This window comes from Pyrgilauda ruficollis, unplaced genomic scaffold (assembly GCF_017590135.1).
Source record: "Pyrgilauda ruficollis isolate IOZ18807 unplaced genomic scaffold, ASM1759013v1 scaffold27, whole genome shotgun sequence".
Taxonomy (NCBI): domain Eukaryota; kingdom Metazoa; phylum Chordata; class Aves; order Passeriformes; family Passeridae; genus Pyrgilauda; species Pyrgilauda ruficollis.
Genome location: NW_024524044.1, coordinates 7229389 through 7244909, shown reverse-complemented (window position 1 = coordinate 7244909; position 15521 = coordinate 7229389). Strand labels below are relative to the sequence as shown.

At 37.0% G+C, this 15521-nt stretch overlaps 1 protein-coding gene across 5 annotated transcripts in view; it reads left to right on the top strand.

Annotated features, from left to right (window-relative positions):
• The window catches only part of POT1 (protection of telomeres 1), a 64988-nt gene extending 51308 nt beyond the window's left edge, over positions 1-13680 (top strand). For 3 of the 5 annotated variants that reach the window (XM_041471560.1, XM_041471559.1, XM_041471563.1), the window contains 4 exons: positions 2604-2698; positions 4500-4591; positions 6727-6832; positions 7860-9266. In XM_041471560.1, the coding sequence (XP_041327494.1) occupies positions 2604-2698; positions 4500-4591; positions 6727-6832; positions 7860-7972 (406 nt within the window). In that variant the 3' untranslated portion in view covers positions 7973-9266. Of the gene's footprint in view, positions 1-2603; positions 2699-4499; positions 4592-6726; positions 6833-7859; positions 9267-9955; positions 10134-12245; positions 12333-12993 lie in introns of those variants that run through there. The other 2 variants (XM_041471561.1, XM_041471562.1) reach the window with 2 other exon arrangements.
• The last annotated feature ends 1841 nt before the right edge of the window (positions 13681-15521 follow it).

Below are 15521 nucleotides of genomic sequence, written 5' to 3'. Positions count from 1 at the left end.
GGTTAAAAGTATTTGTTGATATTTCACTAGTTGCAGTAATAGCTAGCATTTTCTTCAGTAGTTCAGACTGCAGTGCTTGAAGGGATAATTTACCCAAAGATTCTCTGTAAAATACATAGCATGATCCACAGAACTGACATCAGGGATGTAATGCCATATCATCTGATACCTGGTATCAAAGGACTGACTGCAGTTTGGCTCTTGATCTATAACTCTTACACAGCAGTCCATTTTCAGTCTTGTCTGTGGTGCATGGGCTGGGCAGTTTGCTGTGGAAATGGAAACACACATGGAGTGCAAAGTACCTGAATACCTCTTCTTGTCCAGATCTTCCATTTTCTGGTCTCATTTAGACTGAAGTCAAAACATATGTTGTTTTTAAAACTGTATGCTGAGGGGGGTTTTTTTATATATATATATATACACACAACATAACAGATAATATTTAAATAGCCTGTCAATTTACACCTCATTCTCTCTCTTAGTGTTGGGAAGGCTTGAGGTTTGGAAGCAGTAAGGGATTTTGGATAGCCTTTCCTTACCGTTTGTAACTTACTGTGATCCACAGCACTGCACAGTGCCTTACCTGTTGGTGGATGACATTCACTGTAGAGATGACTTCAACAGGTTTCTGAATTCCAAAATTCCAAAGCTGTGGAATACAATACCCACACCTAGGTCTGGTATGTGTGATCTGCCATGCAATGCCATGTTCCTGCTCAGTGAGAGCTGTCAGCAGTGTGTCCCCCCCTGAGCTGCTGAGCTCAGAAATACCAATCTCCTCCATGCAAGCTACTGAGTCCTCTCTATCAGCAGTTCAGGCAGAGCACTGTGCAGTGGGGTGCTATGCTGGGTCTGCAGGCAGTAAAAACATTTCTGTGCAGAAATATTTCATGTTTCCTGTGAAGCCTAAAGTCTCCCATAAGGGGCCATCCATAAAATGAATACAGATAATTGTTTCTCTCTGTATATATAGTTTTGACCTTTACAGATATTGCTGTCTACAGCTTTTTTTTAATAAAGGCAGTATATGGGTGCTCCTGCTGGGACAGGATCTTCACCAATACAAAGTATTTCTGCTTGTAGTTTCATAATCCATACCCTTATATTTGCCTATCTATACACAACTCACCTTCAGACGTTGCTCTTTTTGCAAGTGGTTGGACTATAAAAGTAAATGGTTTGTAAGATATTTAAGAAGGAACCCAGCTATACACAACTCACCTTCAGATGCTGGTCTTTTTGCAAATGTTGGACTATAAAAGTAAATGGTTTGTAAGATATTTAAGAAGGAACCTCACAAATATGCTGACATTTCAGAGCTATGTTTCATGCACATTTTATCCGTGGCATATACTTAGCAAAGTCTAGAAAGGGTTCTGTATGGTAGAATGAATTATATGTGTGTGCATTTGCATGTACATTCATTCATATATAAAAATAAACACAGACACACTACATATAAAAAGCAAAATTCACAGTTAAGTTAGCTTATTGGAGTTTGAGTGGATTTTTTAAAGGAAAAAAGTGACTTGACTTTATATCACTTAAGCAGAAGTAGTTTTATTGATTTTTATGGCATGGTTTGCATATAATTCTAAAAGATAATAAATGTTTATTTAAGGCTCTAACTGTAATACACTAATATGGAAGCTGAATTTGGAACAAATTAGTTTTGTTCTGCAATTTCATTCCTTGAGGTAAATGGGAGCAACTAAATAGTTCTTCAATATTTCCACCCACTTGCAGCATTAGCTTACTGTGTCATGTGTAAATTTTATAATAATTGTTGTAAATACACCAGGAATAAAATAGTTTGTTTTAACAACTCTTAGTCAATATTCTCAACACAGGGAAAGCCAAATTTCTCCTGTAACTCTGTAATGGGTTTAGACTATGCTACAAGTTCAGATTCATTACTGCTTTTACAAAGTGAGTAGTGGCATATGAACATATGTTTAGCAGTGTAGTGATCTTAGAATCATAGAATGGTTTGTGTTGAAAGGACCTCTCATGATCATCTAATCCATCCCTCTGCCTTGGGCATAGACACCTTGCACTACACCAGGTTGCTCAGCTCTATCCAGTCTCATCTTGGACACTTCCAAGTATGGGCAATCCACAGTGTTTCTGGACAGCCTGTTCCAGTGCCTCAGCTCCTTCTTTGTGAAATGGTTTTTCTTTCTGCACAGTCTACATCTACCTTCTTTCAGTTTAAAAATACAAGCCCTGGTTAAAAGTCTCTCTCTGTCTTTCTCATAAGCTCCTTTTGTATATGGAGAGGCCACAGTAGGGTCTCCCCAGAGCCCTCTGTTTTCCAGGCTGAACAATCCCAGCTCTCTCCGTCTTGATGTACAGTTTAATTCCTGTCTAATCACTGAAGTAGTCTTTTCCATATTTATTTCTCCTCATGGATAGTTCAAAAACAGCATTAAGGGTTTTGTTGTGCTCTGAATCTGGTGTGTCTGTTCAAGCAGCAATAGAAATACTTCTGCACTTCCACTGTGAAAGAAAATCAGAGTTTGGGTTTTTTCTGTGCAGAACACTTCTAGTACAAATACGTCAGTGTTTGGTTAGTCTCAATATCATGTTTTAAATGCTAGGTGCAAGCAGTGTTCAACTCCAAAGCCTATGAAGAGTCTAAGTTCCATTGCAGCAGAACAGCAACCATCATGGGAACCAGCTGAAATAGCACAAGGTTAGCTAATGTGATACTGTCCCGAAATACTTTTGTGTCTTGATTCTGAAGTGTTGATGTGAAACAGTTTGATTTGCAGTTCTGTGTTGCAGTTTTGTACAGAAAGCATGTAATTATGGTCATGCTGAAAATGGTGCTGTAAAACTCATTCACCTTTTACCAGTTGAAATAACATAGTTACTTATGGAACTATTCCAGTATGAATTAAAAGATTTTAAATGTTGACTAGTTTCTTTTACCATTGGTATCAGTAGTAACACTTATGGTAGTGCAGATGTCAAGAATTTTATATTGTAGATCTTACCTTTAAACTGTACATACTTGCAGAAGTTATTCTTGCTTTTCCTTTTGTAGATACTGTTTTTCTGACCTGAACTAAAGACAGTCTTATTTAATGACTCATGCAAGTTAGACTTCTATCTTCTGTAAACTTCATGTTCCAGAGAGTCTGCAAGAAATAATGCTCAAATGAAAGGAATTATTCCACAACAGTGATGTGTATTCTGTGCTTCATGTGTTCCTTGTGTTACTATATGCAGTCAACATGTTAAAATGATGGAAATGGAGTTTAAAACTTTACAACGCATTAAGGAAAAAGAATATTTGCATGTTTATCAATTCATGTTCTAGCATATTAAGTTATATCTGTCATATCTAGCAGTATATCAGTTTGGTAAACACTTTCTAAAAGAAGAAAACTGTTTGAGCAATACAGTGGTTTTCTTAAATAAACTTTCATGATTGTATTCTTTTAAATAATTGTAAAGTAATATTTAACTGGCAATGCTTGAGATTTAATTCCCAAAATGAAAACAATATTAATTAATGCTTGTAGTAATTACATATCCTCTGAACAGAGAGAGACATAGTTCTCCCAGGATTTTAGAAGCTGTGGGAAACTTAGAGGAAAGAATTCAAACAATTATTATCTCTCTTTCTGTAACCATTGTTTGTAGATATAGTTCTCCAGAGTGTGCTATTCATGGTTCCCCAATAGTGTTGAGAGAAGATTCCTAAAGGCCAGTCAGGTTGTAGGACCACCATTCTATCAGAACTCTTGATTTCTAACGGTAAAGTGTCTTTTCATGCCTTCTGATGATGGAGTCTCTATATCACCTTTGGCTGTCCCCAATATCCCTTTGGTGATAAATGCTTCCTGACAGTTACACTATTTTATGTATCTTTTTCTTCTATCAGCTGTATTTTGAGCCTGAATTATAAACCTGCAAGTCTATCAGATGAATTAAACATAAAATGACTTCCAGTTTAAGTGGGTGTACCCAGAAAAGACTGACGCAGAGCAAGAATACTTTAAGGACTGCTAGCAAAGTTTTTTCTGAACAAGCCTGGTAGCTTTTACTACATCATATCAAGTAAACTGTTTTCCTCAGAAGATAGTTTTCAGGTGGCATTCTTATTTCCACTGAATTAAGAGCACCTGTCCTTTAATCTCCCATGGATACAAGAACACAGGAGAGGAGGATCCTACTAAGATCAGATCTAAGATCTAAGCAAATATTATTTTTTTTGTTCACTAGCATAGGAATAAGTACTTAAAAATCTTTGTGTTTTTATAGGCTCATCTATTAAAATGTTTCTAGGAAAACTGTAATGTGGTCTCAAGGGTTAAATTACATTTTGCTGTCATACATCAGAGCCTCTGTGTTTTGGTCTGTTAATTTATACTTCTAATGACAGTATTCAAAGTCAGTTGCATTAAAAGTGGGATATTGTCAGCTCGAGTTGTTATAGTTTGCCTTGCATATTCTCTCAGAGAAATATAAATTTTTCTTTCCTTCAGTTTTAGGTATTGAACTGCTCCAGTATGTTTTTATTATGAAGTTTACACTGGTTGATGAAACAGGATCACTAAATGCTTACCTTTTTGATCATGTAAGTAAATCTAGGTAAAGGTAGACTCTATAGATGATGTGAGTTCAGATTGTATTTGTTTTTAAATGGCAAATGTATGTGCACAAATATTCATTCTATGTTACCTGCAGTGTTTTGTGGGAATAATTACAATATTATAAGTTAATACTGTACAGAGTATAGAATATTAAAGCATAAAGAAAAAAACTGAAGCTTGAAGATAGATTGTTTTGTATTTCCATAAACTTTTATATATTTCTGTGGCTGAATTTCTCTTTTATTGGCAAGGTTAAATTATGCAGCCTGAATGCTGTGTGAATGATAGGAATGTTTCAGAATTTATGCAGCTAACTTCTGTATCAGTTTAAAGTCTCGTTATCTCTTTTTTTAACTCTCAATAGAATTTCTCCATTCAGTAACGCTTGATTTTTTTGTTTCACATGATCATGAGGTAAGGATGCCCTCTTTCCCTAGGCAGCTACCTCTGTACAGATATTTATCTTGGACTTCAGCAGCAGTTTGTTCAATTGCTTTACTAACCTTAGAATTAACCTATCTTCAGTTTTCTCTGAAGCAACTTAAGACCATTCCTGCTACCTGAGACACTGAAGACTGGATGGTTTTCCTGTCGTGGCAATGTGGGTGTGACAAAATGGGGCGGAAAAAGAATTTAGTGGGACTTCTTTTTGCACAGTAGTGTTGTTTAATGTGTATATATCTGCACATTTTCCACCATTATATTGAATTACTTTGAGTGGGACTTTAAAGAGAATACTCTACCTTGTTTAATTTTAATACTGTTAGTAAGAATAATATCAGGAAAAAATGTGTTCTTTCTTAAAATACATGATGTTTTAGCAGCAAAGGAGATCAAAGACTACAATCCCCATTTCAGCCAGTCATCTTTTCCTTCTACTGCCCTTTTTCCTTTTTATAGAAAGAAAAATAAAAATTTACTGCAAAATAAAGTTGGGGGAAAAGATTTAAACCATCTCTTGATGCAGAATTCAAAAAATTTTTACTTCAGGGTGGTTCACTTTCTTAGCAGATAGTGCTCTGTCCTACAGTTTAGCTGCAGGAAAATACCCACAGTTTCTTCTTAAGTGCCAGCTGCTCGCATTCCTGCTGGTGGTACTTCAAAGACAAGCCAAGAGTTTCCAAGCCTAAACTGCAGTCCTTCAGCACCACCTGAGAAGGAGCTGGGCTGCTTTGAAGTGCAGCTTTACATTACTTCCAGTTGCACTTCCATAAGAACACAGTGCTTTTCTTTCCTCCCCTCCTTACAGGAAAAGTCAGTGAAGGAAAAAAATGAAAAAGTTTTATAGTCAGAAGAAGACTGAAGAGAGAGAAGAGAAAGTGATCTGTGTCATTTTTGCTGCTGGATTATCCACTAACTTCTGATCATTGCCATTAAACATGTCATACAAAGATTATACAGAGGCAGATTATTCTGTATTTATTTCTTTTAACAATAATGAGAAATTACTACCAAAAATCTTAGCTCACTATGAGAAGTTATAAGATGATGAGCCTTTAGAGATCCAAAATCAGGTAACAAACTTGGAAAGAATAAACTTGGAGTTTTTTCAGTCATGCTAAATGTATGTACTTTAATAATACACAGAAAATGTTTATTTAACATTTTAATGTTCCATTTATTATTTTCTGTCTCCATTCAGAAGTGTACCCCACAGTATAAGCCTTTTCTCCATAGTTTCTAAAACTACCAGCAAATGAAACTCGCACTAAGAGAATGCCACAAATATAAAACCAGGTTGCAGTGCCCCTTGTTTTCAAGTGATTTTGTTCCTCTCAAGATGTGAGGGACTGTTGAGAGGCACTGACCATCCTCTCTGGCCCTAATATTGTCTGATATTGTCTGGTTGTGGAGGTTCATGAGGAATGTCTGGCAGTTATGTGTAGAGACTTACGTAGATGTGCTTTCTGGGTGGCTGTAGTCCCTGAATACTCAGGGGTAGTGAAAAAAAGAGCGTTAATTTTTTCAGACAGCTTGAGGTTTTTTCTGTATCCAAACAGGTTTTTGAAACAATACTATTCTTCTGTTGTGTTACCTGATTTTAAATTCATAAAAGAACATGCAATCAGGGTTCTGGCTAATGATTTTTAACACCTCATATTCTTCTGTTCTCTTTCAGGAGAAGTTTTTCCAAATTCCTGCCTCTGAAATCTTAACTAATAATTTTCTTCAGCAAAAGATGCAGATGACCATGAATGCACTCTGTCCTCCAGGAAGAAAATTAGGTCAGTTTGCTGTTACTTTAAAAGGGGGGTGGGAAAGGAAGCAGTCTTTCAATCTGCTACTGCATATGAAAAGTCTTAGAATGCAGCTTAGGCACAGGCAAAACTCAATACTGAAAAATGCTGGAGCCTGAAAGCAGGGTTCATGTTAATTTGTTCTGAAGCATGTCTTTCATATTAACTCCACCTTTGAGAAGGAAAATAAATGGTCTATGAAATTCTCGTGTAGCATGCAGTGGTGTGTGAATACAGTCATGCCTGTGCAGGCACTAACATGCCATCTGTATTCGTATGGAAGTTAACCAGAACACCCTCACACTGAATGTCACAGCACATTAGGGAAAATGGAAAGGAAATTCCGTGAATGGCACATGCTTTGGGTGATGTCCTACTTTTGATTGCACGTGCTGACTTAGAGCATCCCTTGCCATGGGAAATGTTCATGGAAATGGAGCAGTGCTTAATCCAAATCCATTTACAGAGATTTTTGTGCAGTGTATGTGTTGTGGCAGAAAGTAGCCCTCCCTAAATTACATGTGTCCAAGGTGGATGAATGTGTGATGCAGCTCCAACCTCCAGAGCATACTCCAAGTACATGGCTGTCAGTGACCACTGCAATCACCCTGGAGTCTTTGCCATACTTTAAAAGCATTGTCCTGTAATAAAGATTGTAAAGGATTTTCCCTTTGAGACCAGTGAAATTTCTCATTGAGACATGTGGAGATGAAATTTTATTATTGGAAAGTCTTTAAATATATGTATTTTATACTGTGGTACAACTACTGGGTCCAAGTGTTCTGTGGAGTGCTGGTGCAGGGAGGTCATGTCTTGGAAGACTGTCACTGAACACCATTTCAGATCTTGTGGGAAACTTAAAAGATACCAATTGGAATTTCAAAGCTCACAATTTTTCTTCGTATTAACTATTGTATACATTTAGATATCCTAGTTAATGTCTTGCTCAAGTTATACTTGCCTCGTATAAAAATTGGAAATGAATATTGAACAGTAATTTGGATTTTGTTGGTAGGTGACTTGCCGTGGCTGGAATGCTTCATCAAGTCCTATAATGTCAGAGACGCAATGAAAAATCAAGTTTATTACCAAATTTTTGACACCACAGTTGCTGAAGATGTTGTATAGTCATGTGTTGCTAATTAGAAGTAATCCAGTAAGAATCAGTTTCTGTGGGGGGCTGGGATTAGAGACTGTATTAAAAAAAAATTACCTTTTTCTTAGGAATTCAACTTGTTTTTATGATTTTTTAGTTTATGTGTGAATGGGAATGGGAATTATACTTTGATATGTTTGCTGTTTTCTTGGCACGCGACTTTGTGATCTAAGGGCAAGTGGAGGTGCTCAGCTTTTCACTGGAAGCTGCTTGGCTGAGGTTGATGGAAGCAATCTGCTTTCCATCTATCCTTCAAAAAGGCAGTGGTGAGGTTACGCTACATTCGTGAATTTTACTCAGTAAAATGTAGTCAGGATGATGCTGTGTGTTCATTTTTGGATTAAATTACATCAACAGAGGCAAAGATAAAGAGCTCTTTAGTAAACTCAGAATACTTTGTGCAAGCCAATATTACTGTTCTCAGCTTGACAGGGAGGTTGGTTTTTAGGGATTTCTTTGACTTTATACTGATACGCACATTTAGACAAGCTCCTCCTGTTAGTAACTGCTACATGTGCCTGTTACTGTAGATTCTGATGGGGTTGTGAACATGACCATGTGGAGATTTTCACTAAAATTAAAGTCAATCATGAAAGTAAGGTAGTGTAAAATTGTAAAATGGATATTGATATTTGGTAGATGCTAATGATTCTGGGGTGGCCTTGTTGGGTACCAGAGGTGTTAGCATGTTTGTTAGCTGGGTCTGTATTTTCAAAGGCTTGATCTGCCTTTTCCATCTTACATAATCAGATTGTGTGCCTAAATTTGGAGATACATAACTGATCTGTTGCTATCATGGACTGAAAATTCTGCTGGACTAGAAAACTATGTGATGGTTTTACTTTGCATTCAGAAGTCTCTAGGACAAGTTCAGGACATGTTTCTCTAAAGATAATTAATGTAGAAATCCCTGTCAAATCAAATGCTTTCCATCAGAGAAAAATTACTTAGTATTTACAGCAGCTGTTTTTAAAGAACTTCAGAAGCAAGATGCAATATTTGTAAGTAGATTATTATTTTGATAGTAGATGACATTTTATTTTTTTCATTTTTGGGGGCTGTTTAATAGATTATGCAATTTGTCTTAAAATTTCATCATATATCCTCTGGTAAATTTCTTGTATTGTAAATATTACACTGTGTTTATATGTCATAAGCCAAGATACTGTTCTTTATTGATCTGTGTATAAGACAACAAATACTAAAAGTGGTGAGTGCACATTTCCTTTAAAAATTTCTAAAAAATAAAAATATTTTTGAATTGAACTTGCAGTTTATCAGAGAGATAAGAATGACTGACTTAAGAATGTTTTCTTGAATTTTTCCATAAATGCATCAACAAAAAATAATTACAACAAATTAATATTATAAAACTTTAGACACTGGCCATACCCAAATGTTTCCACAAGTTAGGAGTTAAATTGAAGGGAATTTTTTCTTTGCCTTTATTTTATATAGGGTATGAAAATGTGGATTTCTTTTTTTAGATTTTTTGTGAACAACTCTGAAAGATATTGATATTGTACATTTTTCTAAACAAGTCTTTGTAAAGTAATAAATAAAAAGATGTTTTGAACTTCAGAGTGAAATAAATCAATTTCACCACATGCCTTGTCTGAGATCCCTGCCTAAAGACTCTACATATGCATGACATTATTTTTTTACTATTGAGTATTGTGTTAAAATGTTTAATAAAGATTCCTCCAATTAATGAGGTTTTCCTTGTATTTGACTTTTATTTCCATTTCATAACTGTGAAAACTTTGTCATCAGTAGCCTTTATCCAACATAATGCTCCAAATGAATGTATAGTTTGTTGGATTAAAATGTACATGTTTCTGTTTCTAAATATAATGTGTAGAAAAAAATTAACAACTATATATTTGTTCATGCTAAGGATCACTGTATAGGAAGGAATTACTGGACAGACATTTAAAAATGGCTCTCATTGGCAGCCTTGGTAAGGAGCAGTGGAAGTCACTGAGGTGGGCCTTGGACCTTAGTTACCTGTCCTGGTCAGTGCTGAGAGCTGTGAGTGTCTGACTGTGAGTGGAATCCTGAGATTTTTGTGTCCTGAACGTGCAGCACCTGCAGCCTCTGGTTTCTGAAGGATGAGCATCTCGGGCAGCAATGACTTTTAGCCGTTATTTACAATTTTCTTAATTACAAATAAAAATCTTATTTCCTTTGGTGAGTTTCTTCAACATTAATAAAATTTCAAATGTCTACTCTAGTAGTTTTTACATTACTGAAATATATATTTAAATACACTCAAAATCTGAACCAACAGGAGATCAGGTTAATACTGGTTCACTAACATCCAGTGAAAACTCCAGGCATGTCTTGCTGGTTTCACATCTTTCTTTTTCCATATACATTCCAGCATATAGGAAAACTGAATCAAAACATCACCTTCCTACTAGAAAGGGAAAATATGCTTGGAATGTGAAGTACATCACACACAGCAACATCATCAAGGAGGAAGAATATCTGAATATAAAAGGAGGAGCTGTGAGGGAAAATAATAGAACTATGAAAGACCAGTAAAGGAACATGAACCTATTAATTGCTCCAACTATATGGATAAGTGCAAAAAAAAGTGATAAAATTGTAATTAAAAAGAAAAAATGTATTTTCAGGGTAAAAAGAAAAGAGAATAGCTTTGGAATAGTGTTTTTACGGGTGCCTGTGTAATTTGGCTCTTTGAATTCTGTGTTTTAAGGGAGTGTAAAAACTTAAGGACTTTGGAAGTCTTTCCAAATAGAGCTGGGTTTGAGCTCTTGGACATGTCATACTCTTGAAACTCCAGATGGAAAGACGGAATGTAAATAAATAACATATTGCAGAAACAAGGAGGCAATCCTGGTCAGTGATTGAACTTTCTCATCAGCTTTTGCATTATGGGATCCAGAGATTTACAGACACGGCTTTGAAATGCTTAGCTTAATGCTAATCCTTTGCCTACTGAGCAGCAGGAAGTGGGACTGTGAGAAGGGCACTGGAGCCCAGAGGATACAAGCTGAGGTTTGCAACAGAAGGAAGAGAGTTTATTGTCTTAACAGGGATGAGTGCTTAGCTTTTCAATACCAATGTTTTAGATCACAAGAATTTATGCACACTAGGTCACTTTTTGGCCAAGCCATTGCATTAAGATGTAAAACTGGCAGGAACTGGGATACTACCATATAGGGCAAGGCCAAATATTTAAATGGAGTTGTGAAAAAAATTAAGTAAATACATTTTCAAGTTCTTCAGGTGCAGTGGGACCACTGCAAAAAAATGTTATTCAGTGGAAGAGAGAAAAAAAAATCCAAATAAGAATTTACTTCAAGTGTTATTTAAAGTAAAGAGTGAATGTTAAGAATTGGAAACAAAAAATCAGAGGATTCTGATTTTTTTCAGAGGAAACAGACAAAATTCCAGAGGATAGTAGTAGAAACAATTTTATGAAGATTGTTTAACAATCTTTGTGAGAATCTTTATGAGACAGTTTGCTGCAGCTCCTGCTCACAGCATTTCCTGTACATGAAATTCTCAGTAAGAACTATGATTTGGGAAAACATTCATCTGATGATGGAATACCAGATCCAAAGTGCATAAAAAATGTAGAGCAGCATTGTACTCTAATTGATGAATTCGTATTTGGTAAAGGTATGGGTGGACTTCACCCCAGAACAATGTGCTACAATGTGTTTTTCCTTGTTTCTGCTGCAACTCTGATACATGCCTACAGAGGTATCTCCGTAAAACTGCTGGTTTGGGATCATTTGTCTACTGAAAGTCTAGGAATAAATTTACATTTAGTAGATACTTGTTTTAATTTGAATTTTTTATAAGGATATATGCTGAACTGGGAAATATGTGCCAGGAAAGAAAAAGGTTTTGGGTTTTGGTTTTGCATTTTTTATATCAGCTGCTTTATTGCACAAAGCTTTAAGCATAACTTTGTTCTGTACCTTCTGCTCTGTGTGTGTGCAGCCTGTGGACTGACACTGCTAAAGTGACGCTGACGAAAAATACAGCTTTGTACAAGCTACACCTTTAGCATTGAGCCCATATTCAGTTGTAATTTCAAAGGCCAGCTATCAGATAGTTTTGAATTATGGAGGTGTTACTTCACTGAAAGGAATTCTCTGGATAATGGCAGTTTATAAATGCTACTTGAGTTTTTTGGTTAAAAGAGCAGCAAAACTGAAACTGAAATCTGCTGCTGGAACAGATCTAATTACAGATTTTCTTTCTTAGTTCTTCTGTCTGCAAATGATGCCTTGAGCAATGCAAAGCCCCTCTGAGCAGTGTTTGAAGTGACAAGTATGATCAGTCGCTGACAGGGTGTGTATTAACCAAAGGGACTCTTTATTGTTTTTAACAGGGGTGGGTAGGGGGCTTTCCCCACCCAGCTGTCTTAAATGCTGTCACTGACGTACATTCATTTGCTACTCCCATCTTGGAGGATACACTTTTCCTAACATACTTACTATGCTAAAGGAGTAAAATCCCGTTAATAAGAATGGAAACATGGGAGTGATTGCCTTTGACATAAGCCAGGGAAGGGGAGCTGTCACGGGCCATCTAGACATGCTGCCCTGGGGCCTCCCATCACACAGAGGTGCCCTGGTACCTGCAGTGTCGTGGTGTCCTGGCTCTGGTCAGGACAGGGGGTAATTTTTTTGCTGTAGCCAGGAGTGGACATGGCTGGGATGCAGAGTTCATTCTGTACCACTTCACATCACTGCCAGGGGTGGGGGAAAGGGACTCTCTTCTGAGCAGAGGTTCCTTGAAGTGGAGTAAGCAAGGCAGAGTGGGCTCTCTGGTCTACAATCCAGGATTTTTTCCCATGGACATAATTTCTTTTCTTTTACCCTCTGTCCTTAATATTGTTGCTGTTACTATTCATTTTCTTCTTCCCTTGCTGTTTCCAGTAAATTGTTCTTATCTCAAGTTGTGACCTTTGCCTTTTGTGTCTCCAATTCTCTTCCCCATTCTGCTGCAGGGGACGTAGAGGAGAAAATGGGAGTGAGAGACAGTGGAGCATGGTTTGGAGAGTCTTGGTGGGGGCACTGAACTGGGAACTGCCATTCCTAAACCATGACGAGTGTGTAAGGTCTCCCTGCCCAGAAAACTGCATTTGACTTAAAGGAAAACAGCTGCTTCCATTACTTGTTGTTTTGTTGAGAGTAAACCAAAGGGCTTTAAGAGTAAGGAGAAAGGTGAAGAATTGCTTTTTTCCCTGCAGGTCAGTCGGTGCATTTGTTTAGCAACGTGCTGTGGCTTGGGTCCTTCTTGCAGGAAAAAGAAGCAGAAAAGAACTCTTCAAAACCTTTGTTTGAAGGGTTGGGAAAGGTCAGAAATTACACATGAAGGAACAATGAGGAATGAGGAGTGAACCTTAAATATCTAACATGGCAGTTCTATAAATCAGATATTGTACCTTGCAAATCCTAATGCAGATCTTTTGACTGTCGTGCTCTATATGACTTGATAATAAATAACATTTTGAATATTATTCCAGTCTGTTGGAAGTGATTAACTAGACTAAGTCACAATTACATTTGTAAATTATTTTAATTCCTCTGGGTCCAGTTACTGGAAATTGTTTTTATCCTTCAAAAACTGTATGGAAAAAGAATTGCCAAAATTACAAGATTTGTCATTCACCAAGTGCCAAACCTACTCAGATCACTTTTTCTGGCAAAGATGGTATTCCACAATGATACCGTCTAGGTGTACCTTTTCACAGCAAGCTTTTCAAGGCAGTTTAAAAATAGTAATAATTTTCAAAGCTCATTAGCTCTGCTGTAAGGTCTAGAAAGATGTGAACGTCTGGCCTACTTTTCAGTCTGGGTAAAGCGGTAGCTGATGTGATGTGATGGAGCAGGGAATCCTGAACTCTTTTCTTAGGGGCTATGGCAAAGGTACTCAAGCCTCATCTCAAATATCGAGGTCAGTGGCTAATATGTGTCAGGAAAGCACAGAGCTGTACCAAATTCTCCTGTCAAGAGCACGTGCAACAAAGCAAATCAGAGTTGGAAATCAATTATAATTGAAACTGACACATGGAAAAATGGGACAGTGATAGATTCTGCTTTTGGTAGTTCAGCTTTGGTAAAGAATTTTCATCTGAAACTTAAACCACATAGTAAATAAAAACTTAATCTGATGAAAAGCACAACAAATTGCTTAAATAGAGCAGAGGCCCCAGAGTAGGCACTGTACTGAAAAGGGATGTTTTTCTTATAGATACCATACAACTGCTTTATACTGTAGCATAACCGATCAAGGCATACATAACAAATTCACAGGTAACCAATTTTTATGTATTCAGTTTATATTAAACCATAGTTACAGGTATGCGCCTCTTTGGGAACAATACCTTTATTGAGCTAGGAATATTGGAGTGTGTGGGAAGTGCAAGCACAGAGAGCTCCCAAGGCCTCCAATATACAAGCTCAGAGATTGAGATGGATACAGTGTTTGACCTAAGGCCTTGGAGAAGGCTGGAAGCTTTAGAACAGAACAGTGAAACAGATACAAAGAATAAAGATTTGTAGTTGAAGCAGAAATATGTTTTAAGCAAGTAGAAACATGCCTCATATAAGCGAACAAGTATGTTAAGCAAGATAGTAGAAAACAAAGTTTAACAATAGCACTTGTTGTAGAATTGATAAAAAGTAGAAGATAGAGCAATAAGTTTCTGTAGAGTTATATGATTGGATAAAAAGAGATGCATTGCAGCAGAATCATGTAAAATGTAGCAATTAACAATTGGTTTATGAAGATGCTAGCAAGCTTTGTGGAAGTAGCTGATTGGATAAGAAATTTATAAAATGCATTGTAAATAGAATTAAAATGGCTTCTGATGTACAGCTTCTCATGTGATGGTTTTGGATGTTACAACCTTATGGTCTCACCATTCCATGAGACTGATATTGCAATAAACCATCTTTTAATCACATCATCATTCTACCCAGTCTATTCTGTATCCGAAACAGGAGTGCACTGTCCCTGGGACTCTTCAAAGCTGAGTTCAGGTTCCAAACCTGCCAGCTGTCAATGACACATGAGTCTGTACCTGGGATTGCCAGGGAACACCGAGCTGGCAAACCCCAGCCCCAGCAAACGCCGTGTGCTGGGCTGTGACCCACGGGAGGGGCTCCTCTGACAGCTGCACTTCTCAGCTTCAAAAGGGACTCAGATTGATGTCACCCCTCTACAATTTCCATGCTTAATAAATCGTCTAACCAGCCCTGAGTGTCAGTGCCTTTCTTACTGGGATCCCAAAAGAACTGGCACCAGTATAAATTACCATCAGTTTTCAAAGAATATATCAGTACTCTCCTGTTGGTCCTGAAATTGATTTTCAAAGGTTAGATATTAAAAAAATGAAACAGTTGGTCTAGATCTAAAAGAGAGCACTGACAAGTTCAAAATAGAAGCAGCAGATTAAATCACAGTTTACAATAACTGTGTCTGAACAGTTTCAAAATACATATGGACAGCTGTGCATCTGTGCCCAGTACA